Below are 19,928 nucleotides of genomic sequence, written 5' to 3'. Positions count from 1 at the left end.
TCCTTAGACTAACCCCACTTCTGTGACTACCATTCCATTTCTAATACTATTGTTACTACCATTACTATTTCCTCCCTTCACTCTCCTTTCTCTTGTGCTGCTAAACTACTATCCCTACTCTCTGCTATCACTATTACTTCTACTACCAGCCTTACCACTACTGGAGTTTACCTGGAGAGGGTTTTGGGGGGTCAACACCCCGACAGCCCAGTCCGAGACCAGGCCTCATGGTGGATCAGGGTCTGATCAACCAGGCTGTTACTGCTGGCTGCACACAAGCTGACATACCAACCACAGCCCGGTTGATCAGGTACTGACTTTAGGTCCCTGTCCAGTGCCTTCGTGAAGACAGCCAAGGGTCTGTTGGTAACCCCCCTTATGTATGCTGGGAGGCAATTGAACAGTCTTGGACCCCGGACACTTACTGTGTTGTCCCTCATCGTACTTGTGTGTGCCATGAAAGTTCTTTGTACACTCCCCAGGTCTGCAATGTTGCCAGCCTTGAAAGGGGGGTGTTAGTGTGCAGCAGTATTCCAGCCTAGAGAGCACAAGCGATTTGAAGAGAATCATGGGCTTGGCGTCCCTAGTTTTGAAGGTTCTCATTATCCATCCTATCATTTTCCTAGCAGATGAGGTAGATACATTGTTGTAGTCTTTGAAAGCAAGATCCTCTTGACATTATCACTCCCAGGTCCTTCACATTACTTTTCCGCTCTATTGTATGGTTAGAATTTGTTGTATACCCTAACACATTTTTAATTTCTTCAAGTTTCCCATATCTGAGTAGTTGAAATTTCTGCTCGTTGAACTTCATGTTGTTTTGAGTGGCCCATTCGAAGATTTGGTTGATGTTCGCTTGGAGTCTCATGGTGAATCGATGGAGGTCACTGCCATGGTAATTCGGGTGTCATCCGCAAAGGAAGACACGGAGCTATGGCTTACATCTCTCTATGTTCAGAAATGAGGATGAGGAATAGAATGGGAGTGAGTACTGTGCCTTGTGGAACAGCTTTTTACTGTGGCTGTTTGGGACTTTACTGTGTTTACTATTACTCTTTTGTGTTCTATTTGTCAGGAAGTTGTAGATCCATCTACCAACTTTTCCCATTATTCCACTATTATTTCCTCCTCAAATGGTCCAAGTCGGACCAAAACATTGTCGTAAGCTTTTTCTCTCTGTGCTGGTTAACTGTGTATTGTGCCTTTCTGTTCTTTCTAATTGTCCTTGTCTGATACACACAGATAAGAGTAGGTAGATCTCAGCATAAAGCCTGTGTATAAACCTTCAAGTCCTCTGCTATGTCTTTCCCATGTATTATTATGCATATTAATAGGGAAATGCTTAACCCCTAGGGGTCCTAAAACACCTTGGGAATTCAGAATGGGAAACAATCAGATTTGATCAGAAGTTGAGGGTAGCTCCAATTCCATGGATCAAAAGCCCTTCACCAGTGTCAAGAAACCAACTTTGATATTAATTCTTCATCTGCAACTAACCCCAACCATTACATTACACCACAGTGCCATATCTCCCATATGGGTTGTGCACGTTAATAATGTGAATATAATAGTTACATGCGGCAGATGTGGTTTACAATTATGCAAACCTAATTTAAAGTAGGCATCCACAATTTAATGTCAAAGATATTTTATCAACACAAGTTCACCAGTAATATTTTTATGGGTAAGCACTAAACATAGGGTCACTCAGCATCTGGGATATAGGATGCAGTCAGGTTTGATCTGAAGGGTAGGGTACTGCCAAAGACACTTCACTAGCACTAAAGCACCTCATCTTGAATTTATTGGTGATTTAACTTGGTATTATATTATTTATATCAAGTGTTTCATTCTTTGTTGATTTACTTTTTTATATTTTTTTATACCTGCAAACACTGAATGACTTGCTTGTCAGAATGATCCGAAAGTGTCACTATTACTACTACCCCACCTCAAGCAGTGCTGTACAGCCCTTTTAGGTTCCACTTAAATTGATGATGATAACAGTACCTCACCTTGAAGGAGCATTCAATCATCATCCTTGAAGATCAACAGTAATAAGAATTTTACATAATCAGATGCTACCATGATTAACAATAGAGGTCCCTTTATGTTGGTGAAGGGTTTGTTATCCAAGAGAACTGACCTGGCCTCAATATCCTTGGGTTGCACCCGATTTCTTCCTATTCCTTAGTTGTATGATGCAGGTTTAGCATTTCCTCTTCAATTAAACTAATATTTAAAAACATTTATAATAATCGAAGTACAGTGGACCCCCGGTTTACGATCAGCTCCCAATGCGACCAATTATGTAAATGCGTTAGTATGTGTATGTTTGGGGGTCTGAAATGGACTAATCTAATTCACAATATTCCTTATGGGAACAAATTCGGTCAGTACTGGCACCTGAACATACTTCTGGAATGAAATAATATCGTAAACCGGGGGTCCACTGTACTTAAGTACTGTAAATGAGAAGATTCTTTTTGTTATTTTTATAATTTGAAATGATAAAAGCAACATTTTTCCTAACATTCAACTAGTCACAGAGTATAAATACAACTTAAAGTAAAATTAGCAGCTAAATTAAATTTTCAGTTTTATTTATAAAGTAAAACAGGTACATTCACATTTTCACCTACAATTGGCAAGATTCCTAGCTTTAATTATAAAAGCTTAGGAAGCACTTAACTATGGACAAATCATCTGCAGTCACTTGCATACAATACGGTTTATCTTTCCCGTAAGCTAGTAGTTGAAAAAAAAAAATGTCCAATAACGAGCATTTACCTGCTATGTATTATCACATGGGAGTAGAGAACAGAAAAAACATAACATTGTCCAAGAATGAACTAAAGTTTCCTGTGCACTAAAATGAGAAACTTTCTCCAGTTTACAAAATAATTAAATAATTTGTTACATACAGTAATTCTATATGTGAATTAAATTTGCTTGCATGATTTGTATGATTTTTTGCTTGAGTAGATGACCATGAAAAACAAATATAAAGCAGTTGAAGATAACAGGTTGCTTTTTAACAAAACAAAACCATCACAACCTGTCACAATACAGGATGTGGTTTACACTACTGCACTTCCTCTTGCATCATCAATTTAGCTTCATAAAATAGTTTAAATGATTGATAAAACATTGTGTACAAGTATTTGATCCAGATTAGTAATCCCTTAAGTGTGTTAATTGAATAAATAGTTCTTTGCCAGATTTTACTTGTACTAATGGTGGCTTTTCACACAGTACAACATTGTAAAACAGTTAAATCAAGACTGTTTTTAATGTAACTACTCAGATACAGTTAATGAGAAGATTATATCACTTGTAATGCTTAATACACAATGATACAGAGTGAATCTCATAAAATACATCCAGTAGTAAAAGATTCTTTAAATTAACTGTGAAATATACAACTTACACTACTTTCATTGACACTCAAAACAGGAGTAGTTGATTATCTTGTGCACTTGCTTCAGAGACTAATATGCTGTATGTAGCCTTGGGGCAAAATAACACTGAATCTCATGTTATGTAGGGTACTTAAAGACAAAGTGAATGAAAAAAATGTAAACAGGTTTTTCCTTAACACTGAGGCTGTGGGATTTGCCTCATTCTTGAATTAATAGGTTGTGAGCAATAACAGGCAGTGGTACTATCTTGACAAGCCCCCTGAGCAAGGCTAAAATGGAATTCAAGAATAGAGCAAGAAGTTAAACCTAAGTCAAGCCACCAACTAATCAGTAGAGTAAATTAATTTAGTGGTTTATCTAGGCACCACAGACTTTTATATAGGGAAATTCAGGCATTGAAATGTTGAATCTGAGGTTGTATCATTAGCTGAACTTCCAAGCATCTAAATACCACTGAACTGCAAAGAATCTCGGTATGTTCACATGGCTGTTGGTTTTCCTTAATGTTAGGCTTCTTGAAGGATCCCATATCCAGTCAGTCCTTATGCTGAAATAGAAATTACCATAATTTTTAATCCAATTGGAATTGGTAATGCTATGAGTTTGCAGCATTTAAGATGACCAATATTTCTAATAAAATTTAGTGTTATTTAGTAATAAAGACATGTAATATAAATCACGTTTAAGACAAAGATTTTTCTGTGCCATAGCCCACCTGGAAAATAGTCTGTACACCTGCACAAAGTACCCCTATAGACCCCCCTGGGTCTACTGGGTCTGCTGCGCAAGCTAGCAGGCCTCCTACAATTCGTCTTGGTGAAGATTAGCTACAAACTAAGGAAACATCTGGGAGGAGAAAGATCTGTGGGCCACTAAGCTCCATATGTAGAAAAGCACCCTTTACATGCCCTATAGGTTATTTCTGTGAACCAAGGGGTTCCTAGTACTAAAGCATTCTTAAAAAGATTACCTTGAAATAAGGTACCTGTAACAGGTTCAGAATGCACAGAAAAGGGTGTCTGGTCACTATTAAGCCAAGTTAAAAAAAAAAAAAATTGCTAGTACATAATTTCATAATATCAAGATTAACTTAAACAAGTTCTGGCTAATGAAACCATACCACGGGCGAGGATAGAACCCGCGATCAGAGTCTCAAAACTCCAGACTGTCGCGGTAGCCACTGGTCCAGTGGCTAACACAACGGTCTGGAGTTTTGAGACTGATTGTGGGTTCTATTCCCGCCCGTGGTATGGTTTGTTTGCAATCGTGTCATTACGATTTCGTGAGTCTGGCTAATGAAAGTTTAGCCAGGGCACAAGTGACACCGAGATTTTTTTTTTTCCTAGCTAATATATGAGAAGACCCTAACTGCCTCTTCCTCCTCCTCTAGTTCATAAACTTTCACCTTCTTACTTGCTGCTTCCATTTTCCTTATATCTCACTGTAGCTACAACTAAAAAGTTATCTGATATATCTGTGGCCCCCCTATAAACATGTACATCTTGAAGTCTAACAACAGTAAGATACAAACAACTATTGGAGGACAGATGGCTAGTGAATATAGGCAATGGGGTTGAAGATGTATGGGGTAGGTTTAAGAATGTAGTGTTAAGAGTGTTCAGCGAAAGTTTGTGGTTACAGGAAAGTGGGTGTGGAAGGAAAAAAGAGCGATTGGTGGAATGATGATGTAGAGAGAGTAGTGAGAGAAAAAGTTAGCATATGAGAGGTTTTTACAAAGTAGAAGTGATGCGAGGGAGGAGTACATGGAGTGAAAAAGAGGTTAAGAGAGTGGTGAAGCAATGTAAAAAGAGAGCAAATGAGAGAGTGGGTGAGATGTTATCACCAAATTTTGTTGAAAATAAGTTGAGGAAGCCTAGGGAACGAATGGATTTGATAGTTAAAAGTAGGAGAGGAGAGTTATTAAATGGAGAGTTAAGAGGTATCAGGAAGATGGAGGGAATATTTTGAGGAATTGTTAAATGTTGATGAAGACAGAAGCTGTGAATAACAAGGAGGAATAACATCTTGTAGGAGTGAGGAAGAGCCAGTTATGAGTGTGGGGAAAGTTCATGAGGCAGTGGGTAGAATGAAAGGGGGTAAAGCAGCTGGGAGTGATGGGATAAGGATAGAAATGTTAAAAAGCAGGTGGGGATTAGTTTTGGAGTGGTTGGTGCTTTTATTTAATAAATGTATAGAAGAGGGTAAGACACCTAGGGACTGGCAGAGAGCATGCACAGTTCCTTTGTTTAAAAACAGGGGACAAAAAAAAAAAAAAAAAAAAAAAAAATTATAGGTTGGAGGGAGGGGGTAAAGGAGGTTTTGTGGGCGAGGGGCTTGGATTTCCAGAAAGCGTGCGTGAGCATGTTAGATAGGAGTGAATGGAGATGAATGGTATTTGGGACCTGACGATCTGTTGGAGTGTGAGCAGGGTAATATTTAGTGAAGGGATTCAGGGAAACGGGTTATTATTATATAGCTAGACTCGAGTCCTGGAAATGGGAAGTACAATGCCTGCACTTTAAAGGAGGGGTTTGGGATGTTGGCAGTTTGGAGAGATGTGTTGTGTATCTTTATACGTATATGCTTCTAAACTGTTGTATTCTGAGCACCTCTGCAAAAACAGTGATTATGTGTGAGTCAGGTGAAAGTGTTGAATGATGATGAAAGTATTTTCTTTCTTTTTGGGTCACCCTGCCTCGGTGGGAGACGGCCGACTTGTTAAAGAAAAAAAAAAAGTGTCGAGTATACCTGGTAAAGTGTATGGTATAGTTATTATTGAAAGAATTAAGAGTAAGACTGAGATTGGGATAGCAGATGAACAAGGAGGCTTTAGGAAAGTAGGTGTGTAGACCAAGTGTTTACAGTGAAACATAGGTGAACAGTATCTAGATAAGGAAAAAAAAGAGGTAAATAAATGTGGCATCTGCACCTAAAAAAAATGGACAAGAGAAAAGTTGAGAGAAGCTACAAAATAGGTCCAAAGTTTAAAAAAAAAAATTTTTTTTTTTTACCATATTCACAAAGCCTGAAAAAATTTAAATATCCTTGTTGGTTGATAAGAACAAAACAAGCATGATAACTACTCTTATACCCTTAAAAAAAAGTTAAGCCAGTCTAATATACAGCATATTAAAACAGTATTAGTGAGCTGGAAAATCTGCTGCAAAAGTAGCAAATATTAGTTACTGGACACCTATAGAAGATATCTAACAAAATTTTATATTTTCATATACTTTTACAATATTTTATAATAGTAATGATCAATGTTATAATGCATGAGAGTAGTCATAGTTTCAAGCTTCCACTAATACCTGGAAGAAATTACTGTACAGTGGCTCCCCAATTTATGAACGATTTGCATTCTGGCGTTCCAGCTTAACCAAGTCATTTGTAACACAATGTAATATCCTATATAAAATGGAAGTAAAAATGTAACAATGCATCACTAAAGTTTGTAACTGCAGATTAGCCTTCATAAAACTATTTTCTCGATCCTGTCTTTCGGACCTTGGTCACAAGTGGGACCAATATAATTGGGGCGTCTGTAAATCGGGGATCCCTGTATACAAATACAGTACAGTATTACTACACTGTTAAGATATTACAAGTACTGGCAAAAGTTTAGAGCAATAAGAAATACACTTATTGTGTCTATACATCTGAAAAATACATGCAAACTAGTCAGTTAATGATGAAATATGCAAGACTACAGAAGCTGAAGATGCAGTATCCTTCCACACATTGTTACACACTATTTTGAACTACCTTCTGCCTCTTCATCTTCGGTTTGTGCTTTAGTCAAATTTTCTTTGCCACCTTCCGAGTTGACTTCATTATCTGCTACTGTATCATCAACCTCAACTTCTGTCTCCTCCTCATCCCTGTTTACTGGCACTCCATCTTCATTTTCGGTTGCTGTTTCTCCTGCTCCTATCTCTTCATCTACTGCATCCTTACCCTCTGCAACCACTGTTTCCATTTCGCCATATACTTCTGTCTCTACTGTATCTTCTACAGCATCTGTCAGTCCTTCGTCTGTGACTGAAGGGCATTTTAGAATCAAATGTGTAAAGAATAATTGTCCAGGAATACATGGAACCGCCAGCTATAAATGAAATTACAGTTACTTATTAAAAATTCGCTTCTATTAATTCTTTTTCTTTATGATTGCTTTTTTTAAGAGATAAAATAAAAAAACATTTAGCCCTTGCCAGTAAACTACTATAATCAAAATAACTTTTTACCTTCTGCTGCTGGCTCTGCTGGTGCTATTGTTTCATCAGTTGTGGCTTCAATACTTGCCTCTTTTTCATTCTAAAAAATAAAAAAAAAAAGCATCATTTTGAAAAATAAAATATTTTAAGTTAGAAGGTATTGTATTCCATACATGATAATTATAATATTTTACATATTTGTAAAAGCAACTCCATCTTGCTGGGGGTGCCCAATTTTTCTTTTCTAAAAGTCAGAGAATTTCATACAATGCCTCTCTAAAATAGTCCTGTCTCACTTGCATTAGACTCAATTAGTAGTCTTGGTCTTATGCTAAACTAGCGTGAAGACCTACAAATTTCAGTTTTATTAGCAAGACTAATACAATGATGCTGCCAGCCAAATGAATAGCCGGCTATCATTCAGTATTGCAGCCCTTGTGCAACTGCCTGGCTTTACCCTTACCAAGAAGAGGCACACTTCCTCTACAACACTGGAAAACTGTTCATAAAACACCCTTGCAAATATTACCACACTAAGTATGTTATACTGACCAATAACACAATTTTCATATCTGATATACTGGTCTTTTAGAGTCTACAAATCACTTTTTTATATAACATTTTACTGTACCATGAGCTTAGAATTTGTTCCAATTTCTGTAGGAATCTCGTTACCTAACAATATTAGCAAATTATTCTTCCTATTCACTGATGCATAGGAAGACCTGATACAGCGCTACTCCCTGGAATAAATGCACTTTTGTATATTACAATCAGTCACTAGTATGCAGAATAAGTATGTCCTTATTAAACATATCACATGATACCAAGTTGAAATTTATAGGATGCAAAGTATGTACACCTCTGGGTACTGGTTCCCTCAAGGAAGGTTCCTTGATGCTGGTGATGGGCTCTTGATCTAGGGAATTGTATAATCCTATGGGTTTAGCGCTTCCCCCTTGATCACAACAATAATAATAATAATCTGGGCATTGGTAAGCAAGGATGATTAAGTCAGAGAGGAACAAGCAATGACTGCCGCAATGACTGCCACAATGACTGCCACAATGACTGCCACAATGACTGCCACAATGACTGCCACAATGACTGCCGCAATGACTGCCACAATGACTGCCGCAATGACTGCCACAATGACTGCCACAATGACTGCCACAATGACTGCCACAATGACTGCCACAATGACTGCCACAATGACTGCCACAATGACTGCCACAATGACTGCTGCAATGACTGCTGCAATGACTGCCGCAATGACTGCCGCAATGACTGCCACAATGACTGCCACAAGGCTGAGGAAGCAAGAAATAAAAATTTGAGTAGCACACATTAATAACTTCATCATTTTCTTTAAATAAAATGAACCAGATTATTCCTGAAGCTGATAATAGGCAATCTGGGAGATTGGGATTGAAAAAGCAAATGTTCAGAAAGTTAGAATACCTGTATATGGCAGTCTATGTCACATAATTAAACAATTGGATAAGTTAGTTATCCTAAATTCAGCATCACTGAACCTGAAGGAAATTTTCATAACAGATTCTCCAAGTTTCTTACACATCATTAGCAGTTAATGATGTTTGAGAGCTCTTTAAAGAATCTTAAAAATGACAATTCTTGGTGCTGTACTGCAAAATGGTAGCTGTCACAGTTTCTTCCCTCCATTGAATTAAGAGCAAAAATTAAATATCATAACACTGTTCTTTTTCACTAAGTATCTGATAGGTTCTAGGTATTAAGTGGGTAAACAGCAACCAACCAGAGAGGTACTACCGTCCTGCCAAGTGAGTAATTGTAATTGTTTTACATGATGGTAGGATTGCTGGTCTTTTTTTTTTTTCTCCCATAAACATGCAAGATTTCAGGTACATCTTGTTACTTCTACTTACACTTAGGTCACACTACAAATGAATGTACAAGCATATATATACACACTCCTCTGGGTTTTCTTCTACTTTCTTTCTAGTTCTTGTTCTTGTTTATTTCCTCTTATCTTCATGGGAAAGTGGAACAGAATTCTTCCTCTGTAAGCCATGTGTGTCGTAAGAGGCGACTAAAATGCCGGGAGCAAGGGCCTAGTAACCCCTTCTCCTGTACAAATTACTAAATTTAAAAGGAGAAACTTTCATTTTTCCTTTTGGGCCACCCTGCCTTGGTGGGATACGGCCGGTTTGTTGAAAGATCTGACAGTAATTTTATGTTACCCACAATAAAATGCTGATACCACTCAGAGCAATCATATCCCTAGAAATTAAATGTTTTATAGAACTTTTCTTAGGCATATGTTAGCCATCCTTCATTAGATACTGAAGCAACCGAGCAAGCAAGAGAAAGCCAAATATTGGCAAGCAAAGTTTTATCAACAACAGAAGCAATAAAGCATTGTGACATATCCTATTACACACTTCATAACAAAATACTGCTCCCTTTGGTTCAAAATTAAAGTTTATACCCAGAATAGAATTGTAATCTATGTGTTAAAATGTTAATCGAGTACTGTAAATAATGTTACTGTACTTTTATGAAAGCTGATGGCAGCAGTGATAAACTGTAGTGGTAATGCATTACAGTACTTCGTAAGAGGTGTTAATCAAATGTATAGATTCTATCATATTAATGGAAGTACAATAAAAAACAATGCAGTACATGCATAATATATTTTTATAAACACAAAAATTATGGATACAGGTTATTTCTTAATCTACCAATTGTTAAGACATAAGGCCATATTAGTTGAACACTATTTAAAAAGACTACAGCCAAATACTGCCATGATCAAACAGGACAAGACAAGATCCACATTAAATAAATAAGGATTTGCTACATGCTTCTCGAGACTCTCCCTTGTAATGATGCACAACATACTTCTAATACACTATAAATTCAACAAACCTGCTTGCAGTATGACATTTTCTTTAATGTAGCAACTAGTTTACCTAATACAATAAATCAACCTTTATTTTTATTAGCACAAACCCATGAATAAATAAGTCTTTCTATACAGTTTTGTCCTGTTTGTCTTTGTGCTACACAGTGGGAATGACCATCAAAAATGATACAAGCAAGTGCAGTATGGTCTTAAACCCCCTCATTTATACACTACCCAAATATTATAATCTTGCCAAACTCATCCATTTCACTTCCTGTGTAAGCAAGACAAAGCAATTCAAAGGAAAGGAGTGATGGTTCTTAAGTTTGAATTTTTTTTCCCCACATACCGACTGTCTCCCACTGATGTAGGGTGCCCCAAAAAAGAAGAAACACTTTTACCATCACTCGCTCTAGTTTGGATTATCAACATCTCCACACTATCACGAAGGAAGCAGGAAAACCAAGAAAGTATATGTAATTTATGTAGGGCATGAGTTGGGCCTGAAAATATTTAATGCACAAGTAAAGATTTAACTTTAAGGGAGAGAAAAGTTATTATACAAACATCTTTCAATCATTCATTTAAGTGACAGGAATTTTCCTAATACCTGGGTATCAGCATCTAATTTTCCTAGCCAGACTGGTAAAAGGTTGAGAAATTTTAACAATTTATGCTCTAGAATCAATAAAACTGTTCTTGCAATCTTTATGTATGAGCATTGGCCTCCATTTACCATATTCATTTCTGTCACTTTTCAATCAGTGTTGATACTAATTTTGATTTACTGAATACAGTCAAAATAACTAGAAGATGCTTCAGCTGGAGTTCCTGCTCTTACCTCTTCCTCATACATTTTGCTGACCTAGGTTTTGTTTACATGTCAGGTCACTTGTGACTAAGTTTTCCCAGAAGAGAAAATCAACAAGTGTATCTCATACTATTTACAATATGAAGTATAGCACTGTACATATATAAGCCATGAAATAAGAGCAGTAAGCTGTTGTAAGAAATGAGTTAGTATAACTCCCATTACTCTCGTGTATGATATTGGAAAAACTGTATACAATTTAAAGGAAAAAAAAATTGTGCTGAAGCTTTTGATACCTTTAGGAATTTATGTAGGCCTGCAAACTATGATGTTCACAATTTTTTATATAAATGGTTTTGCCATTTATATAAATGGACCAAGCCAAGTGTTTTCACAAACTCCTCTAGCTTGAAATAAAGCTTTAACAGAAATAGGAAATGCCACTGTAGTCATCAAGTGAAATCTATTGGTAAAAAGGCATCTGAAAATTATATTGCTGCTAATAAATATTTTTCTGTAGATAAATAAATTTAGACTTTTACTGAAAAAGTAAATTATCTCTTGAATAAATATGTACTACTATAGTCTAAAGAGACAGATATTCTCTTGCTTGTAGCAATAAGAATCAGTGGCTGGGGGTGAAAGAATCTATGGGAATATTAACAGTTTAAATGTGTACTAATGCAGCTACAATACAACACATTCTTCGAAATGGCAAAAGTAATAATCTCCACGAACACTCAAGTGTAAAAATGTTGCCAGGGCATTATTAAGCATACAAGGTAACTTTGATTTTTCAAGAGCCAACTTTCAATGGCTTATAAAATATTGTGTTATTGAGGAGCATTGCAGAACAGGCAGGCTCCCTACAACTGCAAGCTTTTGCTACTGGTTTATAATTACTACTACTCCACCTGCTGACTAATTGGATTAAAGAGCAATTAAGAGTAACTGATGAACGTTACAGTAAATTCTTTTCCCTATCTACAGTTTAATATGTTAAGTTTCAGCTTGTCTATATTGACAGTGCTTGACTGTAATCCACTGAAAGACCCAAAGTACTGGAATTTGTGCTGCTTTCACATAATGAAGGGGTGTGTGTTAACAAATGTGTTGGATCATATAATTTGTAATTTTTTAAACAGACTGATTGTGAAGGATGTGTGTGCAATGACTCGTGAAATCATAACACAACTGTAAACAAATCACAGAACAGGTGGGGCTCGAACCCATCGCAGTCAGGTTGCACTAGTTAGTGTGATACAAGGTTCAGTGACATCTATTTGCAAAAATGGAAATGAGATTTCACTTAGGCAAATAAAAACTTAAAGCAGATGTTCATTAGAAAACATTATTTTTTTTGTTTGATTAACTTCAGTTTCTGCAGTTTAATTCTGGCATTTGGACATTTAGAGAGGACAGAACAAAATACAATGACAAAGGGTTAATAAATCTGAAGTGGAGGAAAAGAGACTGTCCGAAAAGCTTGGACATCCAACAGGCATGTGTGAGCATGTTAGATAGGAGGAAGTGGAGGCAATTGATTTTTATGACTAAGTGCTGTTTGTTTGAGTGTGAGCAAGGTAATATTTATGTAGGATTTCAGGAAAACTGGTTAGATGGACCGAGTCCTGGAGATGGGAAGTACAGTGCTTGCACTCTGAGGGGTGGGAATATCTGAACTGTAATGCTGGCAAGTCTCTACCAAGACAGTGATCAAGTGAATGAGTGTTTCTTCTTTGGATCACCCCACTTTGATGAGAAACTGCTGGTTGCAGTGAAAAAATGCAACTAATCAGTGTTGTCACACATGTAAATGTGCAATACATACTGGAAAATTAACATTGAAATGCTCTTGATTAAACTGAGAATACAGTTTAACGATCATGTTATGTATTAATGCAAGTGCGTTTGTATTATTTTGGGGGTCTTGGAAAACTTCACAATATTCCTTATGTGATAACTTTACTGGAATGAAAAAAGTTCGTTAACCGGGGGTCCACTGTATTTCAATGTATATTAAATTTTTATTATTCTTAAAAAGTGATAACCTTAGATATGATTAGTGTAAATCATTGTAGAAGCAGAATACTTTCAGCAATTTTGACAATATAAGTCACTAAACGTAACATAACTGAAGTAATACATTACAGTAACTAGAACTTGGATTATATCAGCAGTAATAATCAGGAAGCCATGCGTGTCATAAGAGGCGACTGAAATGCCGGGAGCAAGGGGCTAGTAACCCCTTCTCCTGTATAATTTACTAACTTTAAAAAGAAAAACTTGGGTGACCCAAAAAAGAAAAACCTGTATTTTTCTTTTTGGGTCACCCTGCCTTCATGGGATACAATTGGTGTGTCGAAAAAGAAAAAAATAATAATCTGGAAATGTTTAAACAAGTTTCAATGTAATATGGCTAATTAAGACAAAGAAATCTGAAAAATCTACAAACTTCAAGTATTTAATCCCATGGTAATAATTTTCCCCACCAATAAGTGGGGATCTTGGAGTTCAAAGGGTCATTTGAATTGTGATGCCTGCACACTTATGCAAAAATGGCTATTGAATTAGTGATGGTGAAGGAGTCTCCTCCTTTAAGTAACATTACCTTGGTGGGAAATAACTCAAGTGTTAACAAAAGTTTTTTTTTTTTTAAACACACTGGCCATCCCTCACCAAGGCAAGATGGCCCATAGAAGAAACATTCACAAGTTTTTCTTTTTACATTTAGTAATTTATACAAGATTATTATGGGGGAGCTCTAAACCTGTAGGAATTGTACAACAAATTATACAGGAGAAGGGGTTGCTAGCCCCTTGTTCCCGGCATTTTAGTTGCCTCTTACAACACACACGATTTACAGAGGAAGGATTGCGTTAAGCACATGGCTTTTGCTTTATGGTTCTTTCCTAATATTAATCTGTAAATTAGAACTTAGTAGTGAATACAAGAGTAACTTGCAATCCTCATCTTTTTCACATTAGTAGGTCCCCCACCCAAAAGATGCTTTAAATTGAGCTATTCAAAGTTTCAGGTATGAAAGCTTCTAAATTTAGTTGACAAGTCCTTCATTTTACAGTATCTCCAAAGATGTCATTTATAAGCAGTAACCAGAAGTAGCTACAACTGAAATAGAAATGCACATAACTTATTATTTATAAGCGAGTGAAAATTTTCTGAGACTAGAGGATAATACAATATGGATTAACATATTTTGTAGAACTTTGTCACCTATGTTCATGGACTGTATATGTTTCATTGTAAATCTATACTATGATGCACAGTCATAAAATGAGTTACTGTAGCTTCATATTTGATACTCTAGTAATCTTAAAATGTTAAATCTACTGATAAAATTATCATGCCAGGACATCAATTTCAATCACTAGTTACTGCTTGATATAGTATGAATCAGCTCTCAGGATACAAAATGAACACCATTGATAGTTATAATAAATCAATATTGTTCACATTACAACCTGAACCACCTTCCATTCAACATAATCTTGTATGCTCTTGGTTTAAACACAGTGGGAGAGTTGCATACTGTATTGTACTAAAGATACATTGATGCCTTAAGAAAATACTCTCCTGTAATACAGTTAAAATATTCCACTCAAACAGCAAATTATTTTTAGCATATTTTCCTGCAACTATGAAAAGCCAAATACATATATAGTATAGTTCAGATACAGTACTTAAAACTATAAGAGATGACAAGATTTTACACACTAGTCCTAAAATTGTTTGAGAAGATCAACCTTGTGCTGTTAAGCAAACAAATACACCTAACATTACAAGGAACTATACTATTTGGGTATTTTTCAAGACAGTATTGTAGTTTATACAGTTTCATTTATTCTTACCATACATGCAGTTTCAAAATCCCACATTCATAAGACTGGTAACAATTACTGTTCACCAAGCAAAACTACACAGACAATCATGTGCAGTAGCACTACTACAGCCCCAATAGGATGAATGGAAGGCTGAATGTTCCACATCTGAGGCTTACTGCAAGCTGGGTTAGTGCACCCCTACCTCTAGACTGGCTGAAACACCATTGGTCAACTGTGATGTCTCACTCTGTCGCTTTGCCTTCGCTCTGTCTTCAGGAAGGATACCAGTAATGCCAATCTTTATGCCCTTCTTTTCTTCCTCGGTCAATTTTAAGAACTCTCCAAGTGAATCCGTTTCATTAGCCATATCCAAATCATCAAAGTCCTGAAAAAAATTGAGAAATAAAGTAATACTGTAATGTTACACATTCCATCCATTAAATATGAATACTTACTGTAAAACTGCTTCAAGGTTAATGAATAAAAAGCATCTCAGAGTTGCTAAGGATTCATCATTAGTCCCAGGGTAAATATGACAGAATAATGTAGGATAATGCTCAACTCTTGTAAAAAAAATAAACAAAAAGCTAAGCTAAATATTACACTATGTAGTAAGCGTTTGCCAATCATTTTCCCCAGTTTGCATAACTGTTTTGATAAAGGGAACATTTTTTCTGTAAGAACTGATATCTACAGTCAACATGCTAGGTTCAGTTTTATAGTAAATACATTAGTTCTTTTACATTAATATAGTTTACGGTTTTATACAGTAATAAAATTTATGGTAAATACAATTTTCCTATTAATAGGGTTGATTTAAACAAATGGTAAGAATCACAGCACAATACTCTTATATAAAATTACATTGAAGAAATGTTATCCTGAGACCAACTGCAACCATCAGCATTTATGATATTAATTATATTTATATAGCAAAGAAACAGCAAATATACATTATCAAAATAACTGAATCAATTTTTTTTATACACACATGCATAAATTTCACATTAATTATATACGTCACAAACTTACTCCACAGTACTCAGCCTCATTGAAAATCTGCGGTGTCATGGGAACCCTGTTGTTTCCTTTTGGCTTTGCATTCTCATTCATGTAATCTTTTGCATCTTCTTGACCAGGGTCGGTGATATCTATGGCGATGAATGGGATGTTCTTACTTTCAAGGATCATAACAGCGCGCTGTTGGTTTTTTTTAACCTGGAATGATAAAAAGAACTTTAAATTCTAACCTTTGAATGTAATCTACGCTTTTATTTTTTGGTTTCAGGTCAAATGATTGTTGTACCAGGATTATTAAATCTGAAATATAACTAGTTACTATCAAGTATATTACCCTATAATCAACAGAATAGGTAGGAATTAAATTGAGTGTACAGTACATATCTCAACCTAGATCATGAAGAAAATTATAGTACAGTACTGTAATTGTACCGAGATGGCTATGCAGACCTCAGACCACTGGTAGCAACAGCCTGATTTACCAGGCACTCAACGAGGAAATCTGTCCTTAAGGCAAGCTGGAAGGATAACCCTTGAACCTGGTCAAGGATAACATAAGAAAGAAGGAACACTGCAGGAAGCCTGTTGGCCCATACTAGGCAGGTCCTTCACAGATCCATCCCACTAATAGAATATTTGCCCTCATAGGAACTAAGGAACAGTGCAACAGGTCTACTGGTCCATGCGAGGCAGCTCCAATTCTCCCCACTGGCTTAAGCCAAAGCCTTGACCTAGCGAGGTCAGACACGTCACTGCGTCCGACCTAGTAGCTAGTCTGGTCCATTTCACACCCACCCACACCCACTCATAAGAACACAAGAAAGAATGAACACCGCAGCAGGCCTACTGACCCACGCCAAGCAGGTCCACGTGTCCCCCCCGGATTAGCCCAATGACCCACCTAGTCAGGTCACTTCCATTTAAGGAAGGAGCACGGCATCAGACCTAGTAGCACATAACCCTTGAACCTGGTCAAGGGTTATCCTTGTTGTTCAGGCTGATTTTTGGAGAGTTGTTGCAACAACAAAACTTACATTCTGTTAAACTGATCTATACTTTATAAGTCAAGATAAGAGGCTGCTTAAAAAAAAAAAGCACACCCTATACATAGAAGAGAGGCTGACCAGAGGGGTAACTATGGGGGGGGGGGGTGAAGGACTGAAGATGGGAGAGATGGGTTTTAGGAAATGGGGGAGGGGGTAGGAGTGCTGAAGAGTTAAAGTTACAATAGGCAGGGTGCCAACTGATGCTGTCCCCCCAATCCCACAGCTACATAGTGTGAAGGTGACACCTTTCCCCCTTTCACCCCACTGTCACTTGGACTTCCAAACAGGACAAAGCTAGTACCTACCTAGTGATGGCACCAGCTGGTGAATCCTTTGTATCATTTCAAGTTGTTTGAAGTTAGCCTTCACTTAATATTGCATCTCACGATATATGAAACTACCCGACACTGGACTGTCATATGGCGACCCACTCAGTGATGTCATTACCCCTGTGGTAAGCACATAATGTAGCATCCGCTTGCAGGCACTGCCTTTGACAATAAGGTCTACTAACATAGCTAAAACTAAGGTAGCCAGTGGCATGCCTCGGTGATCGTTGGCTCACCAGTGGGACCTACTCGTCCGTGTAGCCATAGTATTAAGGCGGAAAGAAATTAACCTAGTTAACAACTCAATGTGGAACCTAAAATTGTCTTGAGTACCTTGGGAGATTATCATCCCCCATATGGCTTGCTTTCTGACCTGACGTCCTGGTTAACTACCTGATCAATAAAGCAGTTCACAACACATCGGTAATACTGACAAGTATGTGAATGAGGCTCTAACCTAACCCTTGGGCACGATCTACTTCCACATTGAACAAATGTGACACCACCTACGACTGCTGCACCTTTCCTGCCTACGGTTTATAAGCTCCTTCTCCGCACGTATGCCATATTCTACTCAAGATTGATGGACTGACCACATCGACTCAAGGTTGAGGGACTGATTACCTCATTCTCCCCCTGATCTTCAAGATTCTCCTTTGTATGGACTGATGAAGCCACTGTGTGGCGAAACGTTTCCTCAATAAAGTTACCCAAGAGTTGCACGTGTCTAATTTATCATGGTATACAATACCGGCAAGATGAAGAATTAGACACGTGCAGGATCTGGGTATCTTTATTGTAGATGTTTCGCCATCCAGTGGCTTTATCAATACAAATTCAAGGACATAATTGGAAGACATTAGAACTATATACAAAAGATGAGGTAATCAGTCCCTCAGCCTTGGGGTTGGTGTGAAGAGCACCGTAGTCATGAAGATTCTGGAATCTTCATGACTACGGTGCTCTTCACACCAACTCCAAGGTTGAGGGACTGATTACCTCATCTTTTGTATATAGTTCTGTCTTCAAATTATGTCCTAGAATCTTATTGAAATCCACTGGATGGCGAGAAGTCCACAATAAAGATACCCAGATGTTGCACATGTGTCTCAGTTTTCATCTTGTCGGTATTGTATACCATCCTTGTACAAACTCCTCTCCTTACCCCTCTCTGGACTGAAAAAGCCACTATGTGGCGAAACGTTTCCTTAATAGAGTCCCATATGTTGCATAAGTGTCTCAATCTTCAACTTGTCGGTTTTCAAAACCATTTCACATTGTATACCCTACCTGGAGTCTACCCGGAGAGCATTCCGGGAATCAACGCCCCCGCCCCGATCCACGACCAGGCCTCCGGGTGGATCAGGGCCTAATCAACCAGGCTGCTACTGCTGGCCGCACGTAGTCCAATGTATGAAGCACACCCAGGCTGATCCGGCACCGACTTTAAGTACCTGTCCAGCTCCCTCTTGAAGGCAGCCAGAGGTCTATTTGTACTTCTCCTCATGGCTGGTGGGAGGCTGCTGAACAGTATTGGGCCCCGGATACTTATGGTGTTTTCTCTTAGTGTACCAATGGCGCCCCTACTTTTCACTGGGGGTATTTTGCACTGCTTGCCCAGTCTTACTTTCGAAGGAGTGATTTCTGTGTGCAGATTCGGGACCATTCCTTCTAGGATTTTCCAGGTGTAGATGATATGATATCTCTCTCGCCTACGTTCCAACGAAAACAGTCAAGTGCTTCCAAGCGGTCCCAGTAGTTGAGATGTTTGATAGGTTGAGCGACTGATTACCTCATCTTTCGTATATAGCTCTACTGTCTTCCAATTATGTCCTTGAATCTTTATTGATAAAGCCACTGGATAGCGAAACGTCTACAATAAAGATACCCAGATGCTGCACACGTGTCTAATTTTTCATGTGAATGAGACTCCGAGAGTAATAATAAAAAAAAAAAAAAAAAAACTCTTGAAACTCATCCAAGGAGGCAGTCAGCGTTAGGATATTTTTATGAGGACATGTTTTGCCCATCATGAGCTTCATGTAACTGATAAAAGTCCATGGTGGGCAAAAATTTATCGCTATAAGTAACCTAACATTATACGGGTGTCTCATTAACATACAAATCCTGTTACTGATCACAGTTCGATGTAAGTAGGTCAGGCAGATAAGTCTGTAAGAACTTTTCATATTTCTCTTGGAATATCTGAAGGGCTGATGTTTAAAATCTTTCACTAGTTTTATGTTCAGCAAACTATGGAATACCTACAGCACTCCTGATTTCTATTGGCCCCTTTTGCATCATTTGTCATTCGAGGAATAAAGAGTTAACTACTTTAAAATAATGGTAGTTATATT

General features: G+C 37.5%; 1 protein-coding gene across 2 annotated transcripts in view; it reads right to left on the bottom strand.

The window, feature by feature from the left end:
- Positions 1 to 2,586: 2,586 nt before the first annotated feature.
- Positions 2,587 to 19,928, bottom strand: part of LOC128684169 (SH3 domain-binding glutamic acid-rich protein homolog) — a 125,985-nt gene continuing 108,643 nt past the window's right edge. For both annotated transcript variants that reach the window (XM_053770300.2, XM_053770301.2), the window contains exons 2-6: positions 16,209 to 16,394; positions 15,379 to 15,561; positions 7,667 to 7,736; positions 7,188 to 7,463; positions 2,587 to 3,969 (exon numbers count right to left, since the gene is read on the bottom strand). In XM_053770300.2, the coding sequence (XP_053626275.1) occupies positions 3,965 to 3,969; positions 7,188 to 7,463; positions 7,667 to 7,736; positions 15,379 to 15,561; positions 16,209 to 16,394 (720 nt within the window). In that variant the 3' untranslated portion in view covers positions 2,587 to 3,964. The remainder of the gene's footprint in view (positions 3,970 to 7,187; positions 7,464 to 7,666; positions 7,737 to 15,378; positions 15,562 to 16,208; positions 16,395 to 19,928) is intronic.

This window comes from Cherax quadricarinatus, chromosome 4 (genome assembly GCF_038502225.1).
Source record: "Cherax quadricarinatus isolate ZL_2023a chromosome 4, ASM3850222v1, whole genome shotgun sequence".
NCBI lineage: Eukaryota > Metazoa > Arthropoda > Malacostraca > Decapoda > Parastacidae > Cherax > Cherax quadricarinatus.
The sequence above is the reverse complement of the archived record's forward strand: the minus strand, read 5'-3'. Positions and strand labels throughout refer to the sequence as shown.